The following is a 21,778-nucleotide window of genomic DNA, read 5'->3' on the forward strand; positions in this document are numbered from 1 at the left end:
CACCCTGTCACACTGTCACCCTGTCATACCCTGCCCTGGGATTGTCCCCTGCCACCACGGCATCCTCGGCCGCCTGGCCAGCAAGGGCACCGAGAGCCACCCCCCGCCCGTAAGTGACCCCTGGGGACACTGCCATTGTCACCCTGCCCTGGGGACACTGGCATTGTCACCCTGTCACCCCGCCCCTGCCACCACGGCATCCTCAGCCGCCTGGCCAGCAAGGGCACCGAGAGCCACCCCCCGCCCGTAAGTGACCCCTGGGGACACTGCCATTGTCACCCTGTCACACTGTCACACTGTCACCCTGTCACACTGTCACACTGTCACCCCGTCCCGGGGACATTGTCACCCCACCCCTGTCACCACGGCATCCTCGGCCGCCTGGCCAGCAAGGGCACCGAGAGCCACCCCCCCGCCTGTAAGTGACCCCTGGGGACACTGCCATTGTCACCTTGTCACACTGTCACACTGCCCTGGGGACACTGTCACCCTGTCCCTGCCACCACGGCATCCTCGGCCGCCTGGCCAGCAAGGGCACCCAGAGCCACCCCCCGCCCGTAAGTGACCCCTGGGGACACTGCCATTGTCACCCTGCCCTGGGGACACTGGTGTTGTCACTCTGTCACACTGTCACCCTGCCCTGGGGACACTGGCATTGTCACCTTGCCTTGGGGACATTGGTATTGTCACCCTGCCCTGGGGACATCGGCATTGTCACCCTGTCACCTGGCCCCAGGGACCTTGTCCGCCACCTTGGGGACACCCCTGACCTTGGGGACATCTTGTCCTGAGGACACCCCTGGCCGTGGGGGTGAGGGTGACACCGGGAGGTGACCCTGGAGGTGACAGTGGGGGGGTGGCACCAGGAGGTGACAGTGGGAGGTGACAGTGGGGGGGGTGACAGTGGGAGGTGACAGCGGTGGGGGGGTGACCCCAGAGGTGACCCCGGAGGTGACCCCGGAGGTGACCCCGTGTCCCTGTCCCTGTCCCCAGACCTTCCCGCCGGGGCCCTACGCCACCCCCCCGAGCTATGGGGGCACCTTCGGGACCCCCCCGGCCGGAGCCCTCCCCCACCCCGGGGGGGCCAACTACAGCCAGATGCCACCGGGCTCCTTCATCTCCGGTGAGCCGGGGGACACGGGGGACAGAAAGGGGACACGGGGGACAGAAATGGGACATTGGGGACAGAAATGGGGACACTGGGGGACAGAAATGGGACATTGGGGGGCAGAAATGGGACACTGGGGGACAAAAATGGGACATTGGGGACAGAAATGGGGACATTGGGGGACAGAAATGGGACATTGGGGGACAGAAATGGGGACATTGGGGACAGAAATGGGACATTGGGGGACAGAAATGGGACACGGGGGACAGAAATGGGGACACGGGGGACAGAAATGGGACACGGGGGACAGAAATGGGGACATTGGGGACAGAAATGGGACATTGGGGGACAGGGGACGTTGGGGGACAGAAATGGGGACATTGGGGACAGAAATGGGACATTGGGGGACAGAAATGGGACATTGGGGGACAGAAATGGGACACGGGGGACAGAAATGGGACATTGGGGACAGAAAGGGGACATTGGGGGACAGAAAGGGGACACAGGGGACAGAAATGGGACACGGGGGACAGAAATGGGGACATTGGGGACAGAAATGGGGACATTGGGGGACAGAAATGGGACATTGGGGACAGAAATGGGGACACTGGGGGACAGAAATGGGGACATTGGGGGGACAGAAATGGGACATTGGGGGGACAGAAATGGGACATTGGGGGGGACAGAAAGGGGACACGGGGGGACAGAAATGGGGACACTGGGGGACAGAAATGGGACATTGGGGACAGAAATGGGACATTGGGGACAGAAATGGGGACATTGGGGGACAGAAATGGGGACACTGGGGGACAGAAATGGGACATTGGGGACAGAAATGGGACATTGGGGACAGAAATGGGGACATTGGGGGACAGAAATGGGGACACTGGGGGACAGAAATGGGACATTGGGGGACAGAAATGGGACATTGGGGACAGAAATGGGGACATTGGGGGACAGAAATGGGGACACTGGGGGACAGAAATGGGACATTGGGGACAGAAATGGGACATTGGGGACAGAAATGGGGACATTGGGGGACAGAAATGGGACATTGGGGTACAGAAATGGGGACACTGGGGGACAGAAAGGGGACACGGGGGACAGAAATGGGACACGGGGGACAGAAAGGGGACACGGGGGACAGAAAGGGGACATTGGGGACAGAAAGGGGACACGGGGGACAGAAAGGGGACATTGGGGACAGAAATGGGACATTGGGGGGACAGAAATGGGACATTGGGGACAGAAAGGGGACACGGGGGGACAAATGGGACACGGGGGGACAAATGGGACACTGGGGGGGTCTCTGGTCCGTGGGGGGGGTCTCGGGGGTCTCGGGGGTCCCTGAGGGTGTCATTGGGTGGGGGGAGGGAGAGGAGGGGGGTCCCTGGGGGTGTTTGGGGGGTCCTTGGAGGGGTCATTTGGGGAGGGGGTCCCTGGAGGGGGGGGTGGTCCCAGGGGTGTCACCCATGGGTGGGGGTCCCTGCCCCCCCCGTGACCCCCCCGGGCCCCTCCCCCAGCCTCGAACGGCCCCGCGGTGCTGCTGAAGCGGGGTGGGGGTGGGGGGGGTTCCCTTGGGTGGGGGTCTCTGGGGGGGGGGTCCCACGGGTGGGGTGGGGGGTCCCATGGGTGGGGTGGGGGTCCCTGCCCCCCCCCGACCCCCCCGTGCCCCTCCCCCAGCCTCGAACGGCCCCGCGGTGCTGCTGAAGCGGGGTGGGGGTGGGGGGGGTTCCCATGGGTGGGGGTCTCTGGGGGGGGGTTCCCATGGGTGGGGGTCTCTGGGGGGGGGTCCCATGGGTGGGGTGGGGGTCCCTGACCCCCCCGTGCCCCTCCCCCAGCCTCGAACGGCCCCGCGGTGCTGGTGAAGCGGGGTGGGGGTGGGGGGGGGTCCCTCGGGGTTCCCATGGGTGGGGGTCTCTGGGGGGGGGTCCCACGGGTGGGGGTGGGGGTCCCTGCCCCCCCCTGACCCCCCCGTGCCCCTCCCCCAGCCTCGAACGGCCCCGCGGTGCTGCTGAAGCGGGGTGGGGGGGGTCCCTCGGGGTTCCCTTGGGTGGGGGTCTCTGGGGGGGGTCCCACGGGTGGGGTGGGGGTCCCACGGGTGGGGTGGGGGTCCCTGACCCCCCCTGACCCCCCCGTGCCCCTCCCCCAGCCTCGAACGGCCCCGCGGTGCTGGTGAAGCGCGAGGCGGAGGCGCTGGAGCGGAAGGAGCCGCGGGGGGGGGAGGTGATCTGCATCGACGACTGAGGGGGGGCGGGGCCTGGGGGGGCCCCCCCGCCCCTCCCCCCCCTCGCCAGCCCCGCCCCGGGGTGGCCCCGAGCGCGGCGGGGGGAGGGGCGGGGGCGGTTTTGTTTTTTTTTTTTTTTTTTTTTTTTTTTTTTTTTTTTTTTTTTTTGGGGGGGTGGGGGGGGGAGGGGGGGTTATAAATATGGAATTCTATAAATATGGATTTATGGGGGCGGGGCGCTCCCCGCCCCTCCCCCCCCCCGCGCTCGGGCTCCTGTTCAACCGCAGCGAATAAACCCCGGATCCTTCCTTGGCTACCGACGCCGCCTCCGCGCTGGCCACGCCCGAGGGGGGGCGGGGGGAAGGGGAGGGGGGACCTCGGGGGGGGTGGCGAGCGGGAATTGGGGTGTGGCTACTGCTGGGGTGGGCGTGGCTACCGTGAGGATGGGTGTGGCTACTGTCAGGATGGTCGTGGCTACCATGGAGATGGTCGTGGCTACCGTGGGGATGGGTCTGGCTATCATGGGGATGGGTGTGGCTACTGTCAGTATGGTTGTGGCTACCATGTGGGTGGTTGTGGCTACCATCAGGATGGTTGTGGCCACTGTGGGGATGGGCGTGGCTACCGCGGGGATGGGTCTGGCTACCATGGGGATGGTCCTTGGCTACTGTCAGGATGGTCGTGGCTACCATGGGGATGGGCATGGCTACCGTGGGGATGGGTGTGGCTACCATGGGGGTGGGTGTGGCTACCATGGGGATGGGTGTGGCTACTGTCAGGATGGTCATGGCTACCGTGGGGATGGGTGTGGCTACCATGCAGGTGGGTGTGGCTACTGTCAGGATGGTCGTGGCTACCATCAAGGCGGTCATGGCTACCATGGGGATGGGTGTGGCTACCATCAGGATGGTCGTGGCTACCATGGGGATGGGCATGGCTACCATGGAGAGGGTTGTGGCTACCATGGGGACGGTCATGGCTACTGTGCGGATACGCATGGCTACTGTCAGGATGGGCATGGCTACCATGGAGATGATCACAGCCACCATGGGGATGGGCATGGCTACTGTCAGGATGGTCGTGGCTACCATCAAGGCAGTCATGGCTACCATGGGGGTGGATGTGGCTACTGTCAGGATGGTCGTGGCTACCGTGGCAGTGGTCACCTGGGGGTGGTGTGCTGGGCGTGGCTACCATCAAGGCGGTCATGGCTACCATGGGGGTGGTCATGGCAACCCCTGGGATGGGCAGGGCTACCATCAGGGTGGTCACGTGAGGGTGGTGGCCACCAGGAGTTGGGGTTTGGCCACTGGTGGGGTGGGCGTGGCTACCATGGGGATGGGCGTGGCTACCATCAGAATAGTCGTGGCTACCGTGGTGATGGGCGTGGCCGGGGGGGGAATTCCCGTTTTTTTTGAGGCTCTTTTGGGCCGTTTTGCCCGAATTTCGGCATTTTGGGGGCGCGCGGCGCCGGGGGCGGAGCTGGAGGACTGAGGGACGATAGAGACGGGCGCTGGAGGAGTGAGCGCCGCTTCCGGGTTTGTGGAAGAACCATAGAGAGAAGCGGAACTTCTGGTTTCCTGGCGGAAAAACCATAGAGATGAGCGCCGGAGGACCGAGCGTCACTTCCGGCCCGCCGAACCATAGAAAGCTCCATTTTTCTCTGCCCACGTGATTCTGGAGCCGGCTCTGATTGGTGAGAAGGTCGGTGACGAGAAGAGCTCTGAACCAATGAGAAGGCGAGGCGGGCACTGAGGGCGGGTCACGTGACCGGAACAGGAAGCGGGAGCGTCGCTATGGTGAGAACTGGGATGGGGAACTGGGGAAACTGGGAGGGACTGGGATGGACTGGGAGGGACTGGGGGGGACTGGGGGGTCCCTGGGGGTCCCCGGGGGCGCGGCCCTGGGAGTTCCTGCTGCTTACCGGGGTGACACCGGCCCGTTCCGGTCCGTACTGGTTTGTACTGGTTTATACTGGTTTATACTGGTTTATACTGGTTTGTGCCGGTTGCAGACGGCGGCGCTGACGCAGGGCCTGGAGCGGGTGCCGGCCCAGGCCGGGTACCTCGTCATCAGCGACGGCGCCGTGCTGGCCGTGAGGGGGAGGGGTCCCAAAAACCGGGGGGGGGGGGTCCCCAAAATTGGGGGGAGGGGGGAGCAGAAAAGCGGGGGGAGGGGGTCCCTAAAAATGGGGGGGGGGGGGGTCCCTAAAACATTGGGGGAGGGGAGGGGGGAATGGGAATTGGGAGGTCCCAAAAATTGGGGAGGGGTCTCTAAAATTGGGGGAGGGGGGAGCAAAAATTGGGGGGAAGGGGGGGGGAAAATTTGGGGGGGGTTCAAAAAATTTTTGGGGGGGTTCCTAAATTCGGGGAGGGGTCCCTAAAAATTGGGAGTTCCCGGGTGATTTTTGGGGCATTTTTGGGGGATTTTTCTTCTTTGGGAGCCTCCATTTTTTTGGGGGGGATCTTGGAGTGAAAATTCACAAAATATTTTGGGGGATCCCCAGGAATTTTGGGAGTTTTTAGGGGTTCCCAGCTGCTTTTTGGGGTGGTTTTTGGGATTTTTTTTTTCCCCCTCTGGGCTCCCCCAATTTTTTGGGGGATCTTCCCCTGAAAATTCCCAAAAAATTTTTTTGGGATCCCCAGGAATTTGGGGAATTTTGGGGGGGGGTTCTCGGGCCGGTTTTTGGGGTGGTTTTGCTGCATTTCGGGGGCCGGGTTTTTGGGGATTTTTTTTTTTTTTTTTTTTTTCCGGGCTCTTCCCCCTGAGAATTCCCAGGAAAGTTTTGGGGTTCCCCAAATCCCCAATTTTCCCTCCCCAGTCCTCGGGGGACCTGGAGAACGACGAGCACACGGCCACCGTCCTGCAGGGGCCTGGTGGCCACGGCGCTGGGGCTGCGGCTGCCCCGCGGCCACGAGCCGCCCTTCCGGCGCCTCTCGGGTGAGCCCCGGCACAAAACGGCACAAAACGGCACAAAATGGGACAAAACGGCACAAAATGGCACAAAATGGGACAAAACGGCACAAAATGGACCCAAAAATGGCACAAAATGGCACAAAATGGCACAAAATGGACCCAAAAATGGCACAAAATGGGACAAAATGGCCCCAAATGGGACAAAATGGCACAAAACGGCACAAAATGGTCCAAAATGGACCCAAAAATGGCACAAAACGGCACAAAATGGGACAAAATGGACCCAAAATGGGACAAAATGGGACAAAACGGCACAAAATGGACCCCAAAATGGCACAAAATGGCACAAAATGGCACAAAATGGGACAAAATGGACCCCAAAATGGCACAAAATGGGACAAAATGGCACAAAATGGTCCCAAAATGGCACAAAATGGACCCAAAAATGACACAAAATGGTCCCAAAATGGCACAAAATGGACCCAAAAATGACACAAAATGGTCCCAAAATGGCACAAAATGGCACAAAATGGTCCCAAAAATGGCACAAAATGGCACAAAATGGTCCCAAAAATGGCACAAAATGGCACAAAATGGTCCCAAAAATGGCACAAAATGGTCCCAAAATGGCACAAAATGGCACAAAATGGTCCCAAAAATGGCACAAAATGGCACAAAATGGTCCCAAAAATGGCACAAAATGGGACAAAATGGCATAAAATGGACCCAAAATGGACCCCAAAATGGTCCCAAATGGCACAAAATGGCCCCAAAGTGTCCCCACAAGTCCCTGCAGGGGGTGGCCCTGTCCCCGTTGTCCCCACTGTCCCCAGCGGTGTTTGGGGAGCTCTCCCTCCCTGTCACTGTCCCTGGTGGCTCTGGGGACACCAAGGGTGGCTCTGGGGACACCAAGGATGGCCCCGGGGACACCAAGGATGGCTCTGGGGACACGGGGGTGGCTCTGGGGACACCAAGGATGGCTCTGGGGACACAGGGGGTGGCTCTGGGGACACTGGGGTGGCTCTGGGGACACCAAGGATGGCTCTGGGGACACAGGGGTGGCTCTGGGGACACCGGGGGTGGCTCTGGGGACACGGGGGTGGCCCTGTCCCCACTGTCCCCGTTGTCCCCAGTGGTGTTTGGCGAGCACTCCCTCCTCGTCACCGTCTCGGGACAGAAACTCTTCGTGGTCAAGCGCCACCACCATGTCCAGGAGCCGGTGGCCGTGTGAAAGATGTCCCCAAAGTGTCCCCAAAGTGTCCCCAGAGGGGGGTGGCACCGCCCCTGGCCGCCTTCTGCTGTCCCCAGAGCGTCCCCAGATCCCCCCCGTGGGGACAATAAACGACGTCCGAGGGTGGCTGTGGCGCTTTGTGACCTCCTTGGGGACATCCAGGTGGCACCAGGGGACACCCAGGTCACCCTTGGGGACATCCAGACCCTCCTGGGGACATCCAGGTCATCCTTGGGGACATCCAGGTGACACCACCAGGTGACATCCAGCTCTCTTTATTGGCAATAAATAACAGGGACAGAGGTGCCACCCTTGTCCCCAGTGTCCCCAACCCGGGGGTGGCACTGCAGGCCCCTCCCCTCCCCCCCCCCCCACTTTGGCTCGGGGACGCTTCCTCGATGTCCCCAAATGTCCCCAAAATCCCAACGCCAAGCGCGAGCACGGCTCCAGGCCGTGTCCCCAAAGTGTCCCCAAGGTCCCCTCCATGGCATGTGGCAGTGGTAGCAACCCCCCCATTGTCCCCTAAGTGTCCCCAAGGCTCTGGGGGTGGCCCTGGGACACTGGGGGTGGCTCTGTCCCCAGTGTCCCCTGTCCCCAAAGTGTCCCCAAGGCTCTGGGGGTGGCCCTGTCCCCTTGGTCCCCATTGTCCCCAATGTCCTGAAGGTGGCTCTGGGGGTGGCCCTGTCCCTTCGGTCCCTGTCCCTGGTGTCCCCAAGGCCCTGGAAGTGGCCCTGAGGCTCTGCGGACACTGGGGGTGGCCCTGTCCCCACCCTGTCCCCAAGCTGTCCCTGTTGTGCCAGCACCATCCCCCCTGTCCCAGTGGTGTCCCCAATGTCCCCAAGCTGTCCCCACAGTCCCAGCGCTGTCTGTGCCACCCCAGTGCTGTCCCAGCGGTGTCCCCAAGATGTCCCAGCACCGTCCCCACTGTCCCTCGCTGTCCCCACCCTGTCCCCAGCTGTCCCCTCTCTGTCCCCACCCTGTCCCCAGCTGTCCCCTCACTGTCCCCACCCTGTCCCCAGCTGTCCCCTCGCTGTCCCCACCCTGTCCCCAGCTGTCCCCTCGCTGTCCCCTCGCTGTCCCCACCCTGTCCCCACCCTGTCCCCTCGCTGTCCCCACCCTGTCCCCACCCTGTCCCCACCCTGTCCCCTCGCTGTCCCCACCCTGTCCCAGCTGTCCCCGCTGTCACTTGACGGGTGGCACCACGAGCACCTTGCACTCCCTCTTGGCGATCTTGTCCAGGGCCAGCACGGCTTTGTCACCCGCGGGCAGGTACAGGGGACGTCCCACGGGGGACCCCACGGGGGGCGTGATGGCCCTGCGCTCCATCACGCTGCCAGACCTGGGCAGGGACAGCAGTGTCACCTGTGTCACCTGTGTGTCACCTGTGTCACCTCAGTGTCACCTCAGTGTCACCCACAGTGTCCCTGTGTCACCCCTGTGTCACCCCAGGGTGATGGCCCTGCGCTCCATCACGCTGCCAGACCTGGGCACGGGGACAGCAGTGTCACCTGTGTGTCATCTGTGTGTCACCTGTGTGTCACCTCAGTGTCACCTGTGTCACCTCAGTGTCACCCACAGTGTCCCTGTGTCACCCCGGGGTGATGGCCCTGCGCTCCATCACGCTGCCAGACCTGGGCACGGGGACAGCAGTGTCACCTGTGTGTCACCTCAGTGTCACCTGTGTCACCTCAGTGTCACCTCAGTGTCACCTGTGTCACCTGTGTGTCACCCACAGTGTCCCTGTGTCACCCCTGTGTCACCCCGGGGTGATGGCCCTGCGCTCCATCACGCTGCCAGACCTGGGCATGGGGACAGCAGTGTCACCTGTGTGTCATCTGTGTGTCACCTGTGTCACCTGTGTCACCTGCAGTGTCCCTGTGTCACCTGTGTCACCCCCTGTGTCACCTCAGTGTCACCTCAGTGTCACCTGTGTCGCTCTTGGATCATCCACAGTGTCACCCAAGGCAGTGGTGGCACCTCCCTGTGTCACCCCCAGTGTCCCTTTGTCACATCCCAGTCCCCCCCAATCCCCCCATTCCCCTCCCAGTCCCTCCCAGTGCCCCAAAATCCCTTCCCAGTTGCTCCCAGTACCCCCAAACCCCCTCCCAGCCCATCCCAGTGGCTCCCAGTGCCCCAAATCCTCCTCCCAGTGGCTCCCAGTTGCTTCCAGTCCCTCCCAGTGGCTCCCAGTCCCCTCCAGTGCCCCAAATCCTCCTCCCAGTGGCTCCCAGTGCCCCAAATCCTCCTCCCAGTGGCTCCCAGTGCCCCAAATCCTCCTCCCAGTGGCTCCCAGTGCCCCAAATCCTCCTCCCAGTGGCTCCCAGTGGCTCCCAGTACCTCATGAGGTGGCTGCGGGCCGGCTGCTGGTGGGAGAAGGACTGGGAGCGGCCCAGTCCGGCCACCAGTTCCCGCACGGCCGGGGAGCTGGGGCTGCTCTTGCGGGACACGGGGCGCGCCTCGGGCGGGGCGCTGCTGACGCTGGCCGTGAACTGCAGCTTCAGCTTCATGTGCTGCGACAGCTGCGGCACAGCGCGGCACGCTGCGGGCACTGGGAGGGACTGGGGGGCACTGGGAGGGGATTGGGGGCACTGGGGGGGACTGGGAGGGGATTGGGGGCACTGGGAGGGGATTGGGGGCACTGGGGGGGGATTTGGGGGCACTGGGAGGGGACTTGGGGGCACTGGGAGGGGATTGGGGGCACTGGGGGGGGATTGGGGGCACTGGGAGGGGACTTGGGGGCACTGGGAGGGGATTTGGGGGCACTGGGGGGGGATTTGGGGGCACTGGGAGGGGATTGGGGGCACTGGGAGGGGATTGGGGGCACTGGGGGGGGATTGGGGGCACTGGGGGGGGATTGGGGGCACTGGGAGGGGACTTGGGGGCACTGGAGGGGACTGGGAGGGGATTTGAGGGCACTGGGAAGCACTGGGAGGGGATTTGGGGCACTGGGACGGGATTTGGGGGCACTGGGAGGGGATTTGGGGGCACTGGGAGGGGATTGGGGGCACTGGGAGGCACTGGGAGGGGATTTGGGGGCACTGGGAGGGGATTTGGGGGCACTGGGGGGGACTGGGAGGGGATTTGAGGGCACTGGGAGGGGATTTGGGGGCACTGGGAGGGGACTTGGGGGCACTGGGAGGCACTGGGAGGGGATTTGGGGGCACTGGGAGGGGATTGGGGGCACTGGGGGGGGATTGGGGGCACTGGGAGGGGATTTGGGGCACTGGGAGGGGATTGGGGGCACTGGGAGGGACTGGGGGGCACTGGGAGGGGATTGGGGGCACTGGGAGGGGATTGGGGGCACTGGGAGGGGATTTGGGGGCACTGGGAGGCACTGGGAGGGAGTTCTGGGGATACTGGGAGGTACTGGGGGGGACTCGAAGGGACTGGGAGGGAGCTCTGGGGGGGATTTGGGGCACTGGGATGTACTGGGAGTTACTGGGAGGGAGTTCTAGGGATACTGGGAGGCACTGGGGGGGACTGGGAGGGGATTTGGAGGCACTGGTGGCACTGGGAGGGCACTGGTGGCACTGGGGTGACAGAGGTGGCACCGGGGGTGGCACAGGGGTGGCACTGACCTCGAAGAGGCCGGCCCGCAGCGCCTGGAACGGGGATACTGGGAATACTGGGAGCACTGGGAATGGGATAACGGGGACAGGGGTGGCACTGGTGGCACTGGGGTGACAGAGGTGACACCGGGGGTGGCACAGGTGGCACAGGGGTGGCACTGACCTCGAAGAGGCCGGCCCGCAGCGCCTGGAACGGGGATACTGGGAATACTGGGAGCACTGGGAGCACTGGGAATGGGATAACGGGGACAGGGGTGGCACTGGTGGCACTGGGGTGCCAGAGGTGACAGAGGTGGCACCGGGGGTGGCACAGGGGTGGCACTGACCTCGAAGAGGCCGGCCCGCAGCGCCTGGAAGGCCACGCGGAAGGTGCGGGCGCTGCCCTTGCGGGAGTAGCCCAGGTTGGTGAGCGGCGTGTGGCAAACCACGGAGTCCAGCGAGCCCCGCGCCTTCCCTGCGGTTCCGGAACGTTCCAGGGAAACGCGGCCGTTCGGGGCGGTTTGGGAATTTTTGGGGTTTTTTTGGGGGGGATTTTTTGGGATTTCTTTGGGGGATTTTTCAGGGGGGATTTTTTGGGGTTTCTTTGGGATTTTTTGGGGGATTTTACAGGGGGGATTTTTTGGGGTTGCTTTGGGATTTTTTGGGGGGATTTTTCAGATTTTTTTGGGGTTTATTTGGGGGATTTTTGGGGTTTCTTTGGGATTTTTCAGATTTTTGGGGTTTTTTGGGGGGGGATTTTTTGGGGTTTCTTTGGGATTTTTTGGATGGATTTTTCAGATTTTTTTGGGTTTTTTTGGGTTTTTTTGGGGGGGGATTTTTTGGGGTTTCTTTGGGATTTTTTGGGGGGGGGATTTTTCAGATTTTTTTTTCTTTTTTCTGGTGGTGTTTTGGGGGGATTCTTTGGGGAGATTTTTAGGGGTTTTTAGGAATTTTGGATTGTGGGATTTACAGGAATTTTTGGGGGATTTTCAGGGATTTGGGGACAACTCAGACATTCGGGAATTCAGGAATTTGGGGGAATTTTGGGCGATTTTTAGAGTGTTGTGAGTTGGGGTCCTCATCTTGTCCCCAATGTCCCCAATCCCTCCAATGTCCCCCAATGTCCCCAAGTATCCCCAATGTCCCCTATCCCCCCAATGTCCCCAATCCCCTCGATGTCCCCAAATGTCCCCAACATCCCCAATGTCCCCAATCCCCCCAATGTCCCCAATCCCCTCGATGTCCCCAAATGTCCCCAACATCCCCGATGTCCCCAATCCCCCTGATGTCCCCAATCCCCCAATGTCCCCAACATCCCCGATGTCCCCAGTCCCCAAATGTCCCCAACGTCCCCAATGTCCCCAGTCCCCAATTGTCCCCAACGTCCCCAATCCCCAATTGTCCCCAACATCCCCAACGTCCCCAACATCCTCAATGTCCCCAGTCCCCCATGTCCCCAAATGTCCCCAACATCACCAATCCCCCAATGTCCCCAATCCCCTCGATGTCCCCAATCCCCCCAATCCCCTCGATGTCCCCAATCCCCCAAATGTCCCCAACATCCCCAGTGTCCCCAATCCCCCTGATGTCCCCAAGTGTCCCCGGTGTCCCCACCAGCGGTGGCCTCGGGTGTCCAGACGAGCCTGACGGCCAGGAAGTCCTGCAGGTCGTTGAGCAGGGTGTAGGTGACCGTGAAGCGCTGCAGGGCCACCACGGGCGACTCGCAGGTGGCCGTCATCACGAAGCGCGGCCGCTCCAGCCGGATGCTCGGCAGCCTGAGGGGACAGCGGGGACATCGGGGACATGGAGGTGGCATCACGGGGACACCGCTGAAGGAGCCCCAGAGAGCTCCGGGGATGTGGTGGCACCGTGACAATGACGTGGTGACACATTCAGAGGTGGCCCTGGGCAACAAGGAAGGTCTGGAGGGCTTGGGGACATCAGGGACATGGTGGTGGCATCTTGGGGACACCGCTGAAGGAGCCCCAGAGAGCTCCGGGGATGTGGTGGCACTGGGACAATGAGGGGACAATGAGGGGACAATGAGAGGACAAAGAGAGGACAGGACATGGTGGCACATTCAGAGGTGGCCCTGGATAACAAAGAATGTCTGGAGGGCTTGGGGACATGGAGGTGGCATCTTGGGGACACTGCTGAAGGAGCCCCAGAGAGCTGCGGGGTTGTGGTGGCACCATGACAATGAGGGGACAATGAGGGGACAGGAGGTGGTGGCACATGTAGAAGAAGCCACAAGGGTCTGGAGAGCTTGGGGACATCGGGGACATTGAGGTGGCATCACGGGGACACTGCTGAAGGAGCCCCAGAGAGCTCCGGGGATGTGGTGGCACTGGGACAATGACGTGGTGGCACATTCAGAGGTGGCCCTGGGCAACAAGGAAGGTCTGGAGGGCTTGGGGACATGATGGGGACATCAGGGACATGGTGGTGGCATCTTGGGGACATCGCTGAAGGAGCCCCAGAGAGCTCCGGGGTTGTGGTGGCACCGTGACAATGAGGGGACAATGAGGGGACAATGAGGGGACAGGAGGTGGTGGCACACGTAGAAGAAGCCACGAGGGTCTGGAGAGCTTGGGGACATCATGGGGACAGGGTGGTGGCATCTTGGGGACACCGCTGAAGGAGCCCCAGAGAGCTCCAAGCATGTGGTGGCACCGTGACAATGAGGGAACATTGATGGGACAGGAAGTGGTGGCACGTGGAGGGGCAGCCAGGAGGGTCTGGAGAGCTTGGGGACATCATGGGGACATTGAGGTGGCATCGTGGGAAAGTCCAGAAAGGAGCCAAAGAACATTCTGAGGATGGCGGAACATGGGGACAACGAGGTGACAACGAGGTGGTGGCAGCACAGGAGGTTCTGGTGGCCTTGGGGACACCGAGGTGACAGCAGGTGACACTCACCGGTAGTGGGTGACGATGCTGTTGGTGAAGGGCAGCTTCGGCGTCGACCACCGGACCACGGCCACCAGCGGCACCTCCAGGCCCTGCGTGGGGACATCGCTGTCACCGCGGTGTCACCCGTGGTGGCCTCCATGTCCCCAACGTCCCCAAGGCCAAGGGGGACAACAGGGATTGTCACCAAGCCCGGGGACATCACGGTCAAAGGGGGGGTTGGTGGCATCTTGGGGAGCTTGGATGGGGTTGGTGGCCCTTGACTAGTGTCCCCAAGGCCACCCCAAGTGTCCCCAAGGCCCTCCCAGTGTCCCCAAGTGTCCCAAAGCCACCCAAACCCCCCCAGGGACCCCCAAGGATTGTCCCCAACCCCAGCTTGGGGACACATTTGGTGCCACCACGGTGGGACAAAGCCCCTTGACCCAGGCTGGTGGCCCTTGCTGGATGTCCCCAAGGCCACCGCGGTGTCCCCAAGGCCACCGCGGTGTCCCCTCACCTCCTTGGCGTCGCGGGGCGGCCGCTCGGGCGCCTGCAGCTGGAACAGGAAGTTCTGCTCCTCCAGGGCGCTCAGGGGACACGGCCACCCCGAGTGGCACCCGGGGACGCGGCAGAACGCCCCGACGGGGACCTCCCCGGAGTGGTGGCTGCGAGGGGGACGTCGGGGACACTCAGGGGACGTCGGGGACACTCGGGACGGGGTCACATCCCCAAGGTCCTCACGTTGTCCCTGAAGTTCCCTCCCGTTCCCAAGGTCCTCGTGGTCTTCTTGGTGTCCCTGAGGTCCCCACATTGTCCCCAAGGTCCCCACATTGTCCCCAAGGTCCTCACGGTGTCCCCAAGGTTTCCACACTGTCCCCAAGGTCCTCATGGTGTCCCCAAGGGCCCTACACTGTCCCCAATGTCCTCACGGTGTCCCCAAGGTCCTCTTGGTGTCCCCAAGGTTTCCACACTGTCCTCGAGGTCCTCACACTGTCCCCAAGGTCCTCATGGTGTCCCCAAGCTCCCCTCCCATCCCCACGGTGTCCCCACATTGTCCCCACGGTTCCCACACTGTCCCCAAGTTCTCCTCCCATCCCCAAAGTGTCCCCAAGGTGTCCTCAGCTGTCCCCCAGGTGTCCCCAGGTGTCCCCCAGGTGTCCCCAGCTGTCCCCCAGCTGTCCCCAGCTGTCCCCAGGTGTCCCCAGGTGCTCACCAGACGTCGTCCACGAGCAGCACGGAGCCGTCGGGCATCACGGGCAGGTAACTGGCGTTGAAATTGGGCAGCACCTGCACGTCCCACAGGGACAGCTCCTCCTGCGAGCTGCCATTCAGCACTGGGGACAATTGGGGACATCAGGGACATTGGGGACATCCAGAGCACAGGGGACATTGGGGACAACGGGGACATTGGAGACATCAGGGACATTGAGGACACCAGGGACACCAGGCAGCACCTGCACGTCCCACAGGGACAGCTCCTCCTGTGAGCTGCCATTCAGCACTGGGGACAACTGGGGACATCAGGGACATTGGGGACATCCAGGGACATTGGGGACATTGGGGACAACGGGGACATTGGGGACATCCAGAGCACAGGGGACATTGGGGACATTGGGGACACTGGGGACATCAGGCAGGACCTGCACGTCCCACAGGGACAGCTCCTCCTGCGAGCTGCCATTGAGCACTGGGGACAGTTGGGGACAACGGGGACATCCAGGGCACTGGGGACACTGGGGACATCCAGGACCCGGGGGACATCGGGGACATTGGGGACATCCAGAGCACTGGGGACATCGGGGACATTGGGGACATTGGTGACATTAAGGACATCAGGGACATCAGGGGACATTGGGGGTGTTTGGGATACTGGGGACATCAAGGACATGCAGAGGACATTGGGGACATCCAGGACATCAGGGGACATTGGGGACATCAGGGGTGACCCTTCCCCGTTTTTTCCCCCCACCCTGTCCCCCCCACTTTGTCCCCACCCCCTCAAATGTCCCCAACCCCCCCAATGTCCCCAAATGTCCCCAACCCCCCCAGTGTCCCCAGCTGTCCCCAACCCCCCCCCAGTGTCCCCAGCTGTCCCCAGCTGTCACCTTTGAGCACGGTCAGGTACTTGCCGGACACGGTCACCTGGCGGCAGCGGACACGGGGGGGTGGCAGCACCGTCAGCAGCGTGGACACTGTGGGGACACCAGGGGACACTTGGGGACAGCCAGCCACGGCCACCAGGCTGGGCCTTGTCCCGCCTTGGTGGCACCAAAAGTGTCCCCAAGTCGGGGTTGGGGACAATCCTTGGGGGTCACTGAGGGGTTTGGGGTGGCTTTGGGACACCTGAGGACACCAGGGGACACTTGGGGACAGCCAGCAGAGCCACCAGGCTGAGCCAAGGGGCCTTGTCCCGCCTTGATGGCACCAAAAGTGTCCCCAAGTCGGGGTTGGGGACAATCCTTGGAGGTCCCTGGGGGGGGGGGGGGTTAGGACACCTGGGGACAGCAGAGGGGGGGGAGGTGACACTTTGGGGACATTTGGGGACCTCACCTTGTGCCTTGAAGGCCCCGTGGGGACACCTGGGGTGGCACTGAGGGGACACTTGGGGACACTCGGGGGTGGCACCACTGGGGAGGGGACACTCGGGGACACTCAGGGGACACTTGGGGACAGCAGAGGGGGGGGGAGGTGACACTTTGGGGACATTTGGGGACCTCACCTTGTGCCTTGAAGGCCCCGTGCTGCTGCCGGAACACCTGGCCGGGGGCGCGGCCCTGGAGCAGCCTCAGGTACCCCCCTGGCCCTGGCCCTGTCCCTGTCATTGTCACCTGGCCTGGCCCTGGCCCTGTCCCCTCCTGCAGCTCCGGGGGCTCCGTGTCCCGCTGCCACACGGTCACCACGATCTGGGGACACCAAGGGGACACCACGGGGTCACCAAGGTGTCCCCAAGGTCACCGCGCTGTCCCCTCCCTACCCCAGCCCATCCCGATGTCCCCAAAGTGTCCCCAAGGTCACCACCCCACCCCAATTGTCACTGAACTGTCCCCAAAGTGTCCCCAAGGTCACCGCGCTGTCCCCTCCCCATCCCGATGTCCCCAAACCGTCGCAGAGTCCCCCCACATTGTCCCCAAGGTGTCCCCAAAGTCTCCAAAGTGTCCCCAACGTCCCCAATGCCCTCGATGTCCCCAAAGTCCCTCCTCATCCCATTCCCATTGTCCCCAAAGTGTCCCCAAATGTCCCCAGATTACCCCCAAAGTGTCCCCAAAATGTCCCCAAGGTCCCTCCCCATCCATTCCCAATTGTCCCCAATGTGTCCCCAAAGTGTCCCCAAAGTGACCCCAAAGTCCCTCCCCATCCATTCCTGATATCCCCAGTTGTCCCCAATATGTCCTCAATTGTCCCCAGTTTCACCAAAGTGTCCCCAACTGTCCCCAAGGTCCCTCCCCATCCATTCCCAGTTGTCCCCAATGTCCCCAGAATGTCCCCAAATGTCCCTCCCCATCCATTCCCGATGTCCCCAAGTGTCCCCAATGACCAAAAATGTCCCCAAAGTGTCCCCAGTTGTCCCCAAAGTGTCCCCAATGTCCCTTCCCATCCACTCCCGATGTCCCCAAGTGTCCCCAATTGTCCCCAAAATGTCTTCAATTGTCCCCAAAGTGTCCCCAATTGTCCCCAAAGCGTCCCCAAATGTCCCCAAATGTCCCCAAATGTCCCCACCTTGGCCTTGGCGGTGCCGGGCGGGAGCCGGTCCAGGGCCACGGTGAGGGGGAAAATGACCTCGTCCTGGGAGACGATGGGATCGTCCACGGGGAGCTGGAAAAACGGGGGAAAAAACCGAGAAATTGGGAAAAATGGGGAAAAAATGGGGGAAAAATGGGGGGAAAATGGGGGGGAAAATGGGGAAAATGGGGGAAAAAATGGGGGGGGGAATGGGGAAAATGGGAGAAAATGGGGAAAGGAGCTCGTCCTGGGAGACGATGGGATCGTCCACGGGGAGCTGGGAAAACGGGGGAAAAATGGGAGAAATTGGGAAAAACAGGAAAAAATGGGGGAAAATGGGGAAAAATGGGGAAAAAATGGGGGAGAAAATGGGGAAAATGGGGGAAAAAATGGGGGGGGGAATGGGGAAAATGGGAGAAAATGGGGAAAGGAGCTCGTCCTGGGAGACGATGGGATCGTCCACGGGGAGCTGGGAAAACGGGGGAAAAATGGGAGAAATTGGGAAAAACAGGAAAAAATGGGGGAAAATGGGGAAAAATGGGGAAAAAATGGGGGGGAAAATGGGGAAAATGGGGGAAAAAAAGGGGGGGGGAATGGGGAAAATGGGAGAAAATGGGGAAAGGAGCTCGTCCTGGGAGACGATGGGATCGTCCACGGGGAGCTGGGAAAACGGGGGAAAAAACAGAGAAATTGGGAAAAACGGGAAAAAATGGGGGAAAATGGGAGGAAAATGGGGGAAAATGGGAAAAATTGGGAGAAAATGGAGGAAAATCAGGAAAAAATGGGGAAAACACAAGAAAAAATGGGAAAAACCAAGGAAAAATGGGAAAAACCAAGGAAAAATGAGGAAATCCCAGGAAAAATAGGAAAAACCAAGGGAGAATCAGAAAATCCCAGGAAAATCCCAGGAAAAAATGGGAAAAACCAATAAAAAATATGAAAAAAACAAGGAAAAATAGGAAAACCCCAGGAAAATCCCAGGAAAAATGGGAAAAACCAAGGAAAAACAGGAAAAAAAGGAAAAAATGGGAAAAACCAGGGGAAAAAAAGGGGGGAAGGAAGTGGAAAAATCAGGGAAAAATGGGAAATACCTGGAGAAAATGGGAAAAACCAGGAAAAAAATGGGAAATCCCAGGAAAATCTCCCCAAAAAGGCGGGAAAATCCCAGGAAAGACGAGGAGCTCAGCACCCGCAAGGTCCCCAAATCCCGGATTTTCCCCCCGGCTCACCCCAGCCCCGCCGCAGCCCGGCGGGCCCCTGGAGTGCGTGAGCAGCGCGCGGCACTCCCGGAAGAGCGGCGGCTCCCGGGAATCCTCGGGGCCGTTCCCGAAATCCCCGGCATTGCCGGCGTGCTCCTCCTCCTCCTCCTCCTCCTCCTCCCGCGCCCGGCTGTCCCCGCTCGTGACCGTGGCCAGCGCCGACAGCGACGAGGCCAGCTGGGCCCAGGGCGAGCTGGCCACGCCGGGCTGGGCGGGGCTTGTGTCCGAGTGGGCGGGGTTAACGCCGGAGTGGGCGGGGTTTGCGCTGGAGCGGGCGGGGTTACTGTCGGAGTGGGCGGGGTTCATGCCGGAGTGGGCGGGAGTTCTCTCGGGATTGGCGGGAGTTCCGTCGGGATTGGCGGGAATTCTCTCAGGATTGGCGGGAACTCTCTCAGAGTTGGCGGGAATTCTCTCGTTGTTCCCGGGAGTTCTCTCGGCATTCCCGGGAGTTCTCTCGGGGTTCCTCTCGGCATTCCCGGGGTTCCTGCGCAGCACCAGCAGGAAGCGCACGGTCTCGCCCAGGTACAGGTGGTTGCGGCGCGGCAGCGCGCGGTAGCCCGAGGATTCTCCCGCCAGGAATTCCCGCGGCGGGAAGGGAACGGCCGGGAAGTACATGGAGTAATCGCACTGGGATTCCATGGCGGAGGGGGAAACTTGGGGGGAAATATGAGGGAAAAGTTGGGGGAAATAGGAGAGAAAATGGGGGCAATAATGGGGAAAATACGAGGGAAAGTGGAGGGAAAAATGGGGAAAATATGAGAAGAAATGGAGGGGAAAATAGAGAAAATATGAGGGAAAGAGAAGGGAAAAATGGGGAAAATATGAGAGGAAATGGAGGAAAAAATAGAGAAAATATGAGGGAAAGAGGAGAGAAAAATGGGGAAAATATGAGAGGAAATGGAGGGAAAATTAGGGAGGATATGAGGGAAAGTGGAAAGAAAATATGAAGGAAAGTGGAGGGAAAATGGGGAAAATATGAGGGAAAGTGGAGGGGAAAAAAGGGAAAAATGGAGAAAAGAATGGGGGAAACTAGGAGGGGAAATTGGGGAAACTAGGAGGGAAAATTGGGGGGGAAATTGGGAAAAAAAAAGGGAAAAATAGGAGGGAAAATGGGGAATGGAGAAAGAAATGGGGGGGAAAGGGAAATTAGGGAGGAAATTGGGGGAAAGGGAAAAAAAGGAAAATAGGAGGGAAAATGAGGAAAAAAATTGAGAAAAAAAAAACTGGGAAAAATAGGAGAGAAAATACGGGGAAAATATCTGGGAATTGAGAGGTTAAATCCTGAAAGAATTTTGGAAATTTGGGGGAAAAAACTGGGAGAAATGAGGGAAAAATACAGGGAAGAAATGTGGGGATGAAGGAGGTAAATCCTGAGGGAACTGAAGGTTAAATTCCCGAGGAAATTCTGGGAATATTGGGAAAAATAGGGGTTAAATACCAAAGGAATGTGGGGGAAAATAAAGGGGGGAAATCTGGGAATTTTCGGGGTTAAATCCTAGCAGAATTTTGGGAATTTTTGGGAATTTCGGAGGGATTAAATCCCAGGAATTTTGGGCCTTAAATCCTGAGGAAATGTCGGGAATTTTTGAGAATTTTCGGGGGAGGTAAATCCCAGAAAAAATCCGGGAATTTTGGGGGGGTTAAATCCCGAAAAAAATTCCGGGAATTTCGGGGGGTTAAATCCAGGGAATATTGGGGTTAAATGCCGGAAAAAATCCGGGAATTTTCGGGAAATTTGGAGGAATATGGGGGGATTTTTGGGCTTAAATCCCGAGGAAATCCCGGGAATTTTGGGGCAATCCCGTGGGGAAGAACGAGAGAAAATCCCGCAGATTTTGGGGCCTTAAATCCCGAGGAAATCCCGGGAATTTTCGGGCTTTTTTGGGGGGATAATGGGATTTAAATCCCGGGAGAATCCCGGGAATACCGAGAGGATGATGAAGGGTTTGCGGGGGGGGCCGTAAAATCCCGGGAATTTTGGGGTGAAATCCCAAAATTGAAAATTCCCGGAATACCGGGAGGATAACGGGGGGGTCCAGGGGGAATCCTCGGTTACCGGAGAAGGGTCCCGGGCCTGGTCTGGGGTTACCGAGAGGTCCTGGGGGGGTCCCGGGGTTACCGGGGGGGGCTCCCGGGCCTGGTCCAGGCCTGATCCGGGGTTACCGGGGGGTCCCGGGGGATCCTGCGGGGTGGTCCCGGCTCCGGTCCGGGGTTATCGGGGGAGTCCCGGGGTTACCGGGGGGTCCTGGTGGGGGGGTCCCGGCTCCGGTCCGGGGTTACCGGGGGGGGGGGAGGGGGGGTCCCGGCTCCGGTCCGGGCCCGTTCAGCGCTTCCGGGTGCGGTCTGGTGAATGCGTACGGCAACGCCGGCACGCATGGCGGCGTCCATGGAGCTTTGCGCATGCGCAAGCGGTACGGAAGTGGCGGGAAGCATGGCGGCGCCCGTGAGTGTACGGCGCATGCGTAATAGGGACAAAAAAAACTGCCGTATATGGCGGCGTTCGCGTCCTCAGTGCGCATGCGTAGAGAAAAGGTTCATTTTGGATGTTCCGGGGTCCCAAAAATGTGGGGGTTGGAACCTCAAAATTTCCTTCCGGAGGGGCTGAGCGCCTCAGAATCTCTCTGAGACCCCAAAATCCCCGTCTGAAGCCCCAAGAGAGGGTTTTAACGCCCTAAAAGCGGGTCAGTGACCCCCCCCGAACGCCAAGATCTGGTCCTGAACTCTCCAAATCTCTCAAATTCGGGGCCTGGAATTCCCCAAATTCGAATCACTCAAGACGTCGCAAATTTGTGTTCATCACCGACATTTAAAGCTTTAATGGGAGGATTTGGGAGGGGATTTTTGGGGGTCTCAGAGCGCTCCGTACGCAAAATTTGGGGG

General features: G+C 60.5%; 3 protein-coding genes across 8 annotated transcripts in view; 2 read left to right on the top strand and 1 right to left on the bottom strand.

Annotated features, from left to right (window-relative positions):
- The window catches only part of CHD3 (chromodomain helicase DNA binding protein 3), a 47,375-nt gene extending 43,720 nt beyond the window's left edge, over window positions 1-3,655 (top strand). The window contains exons 41-42 of the mRNA XM_053969331.1: window positions 994-1,123; window positions 3,261-3,655. Of these exons, the coding sequence (XP_053825306.1) occupies window positions 994-1,123; window positions 3,261-3,355 (225 nt within the window). The 3' untranslated portion in view covers window positions 3,356-3,655. The remainder of the gene's footprint in view (window positions 1-993; window positions 1,124-3,260) is intronic.
- Window positions 3,656-4,950: 1,295 nt separating this feature from the next.
- Window positions 4,951-7,608, top strand: LAMTOR4 (late endosomal/lysosomal adaptor, MAPK and MTOR activator 4). Its single transcript, XM_053969343.1, is given in 5 exon segments — window positions 4,951-5,134; window positions 5,350-5,430; window positions 6,157-6,204; window positions 6,206-6,275; window positions 7,385-7,608. Coding segments are annotated over 5 exon segments (300 nt in total). The 5' UTR covers window positions 4,951-5,131; the 3' UTR covers window positions 7,483-7,608.
- Window positions 7,609-8,622: 1,014 nt separating this feature from the next.
- Window positions 8,623-21,275, bottom strand: TRAPPC14 (trafficking protein particle complex subunit 14). Of its 6 annotated transcripts, none has more exons than XM_053969337.1 (12): window positions 18,869-21,275; window positions 17,637-17,732; window positions 16,639-16,822; window positions 16,025-16,111; window positions 15,133-15,253; window positions 14,437-14,584; window positions 13,950-14,032; window positions 12,645-12,805; window positions 11,378-11,505; window positions 9,820-10,001; window positions 9,024-9,113; window positions 8,740-8,821 (listed from the first exon to the last, which is right to left on the bottom strand). In XM_053969337.1, the coding sequence occupies exons 1-11, from the start codon at window positions 19,535-19,537 to the stop codon at window positions 9,071-9,073; spliced, it is 1,902 nt and encodes a 633-aa protein (XP_053825312.1). In that variant the 5' UTR covers window positions 19,538-21,275; the 3' UTR covers window positions 8,740-8,821; window positions 9,024-9,070. The 6 variants fall into 6 exon arrangements, with proteins under 6 accessions (XP_053825309.1, XP_053825315.1, XP_053825314.1 ...); XM_053969338.1 differs by having other exon boundaries at window positions 8,745-8,821; window positions 9,035-9,113; XM_053969335.1 differs by lacking the exon at window positions 8,740-8,821 and adding an exon at window positions 9,192-9,281 and having other exon boundaries at window positions 9,078-9,138.
- Window positions 21,276-21,778: the final 503 nt, after the last annotated feature.

This window comes from Vidua macroura, unplaced genomic scaffold (assembly GCF_024509145.1).
Source record: "Vidua macroura isolate BioBank_ID:100142 unplaced genomic scaffold, ASM2450914v1 whyUn_scaffold_181, whole genome shotgun sequence".
Taxonomy (NCBI): Eukaryota; Metazoa; Chordata; class Aves; order Passeriformes; family Viduidae; genus Vidua; species Vidua macroura.

Coding starts and splice junctions, on each gene's coding strand:
- TRAPPC14 (XM_053969334.1), bottom strand. CDS start 19,537: ATGGAATCCCAGTGCGATTACTCCATGTACTTCCCGGCCGTTCCCTTC. Junction 16,112..16,638: donor CGGGGCCTTCAAGGCACAAG/GTGAGGTCCCCA, acceptor GTGTCCCCACAG/TGTCCACGCTGCTGACGGTG. Junction 14,585..15,132: donor CTGCTCGTGGACGACGTCTG/GTGAGCACCTGG, acceptor TCCCCCTCGCAG/CCACCACTCCGGGGAGGTCC.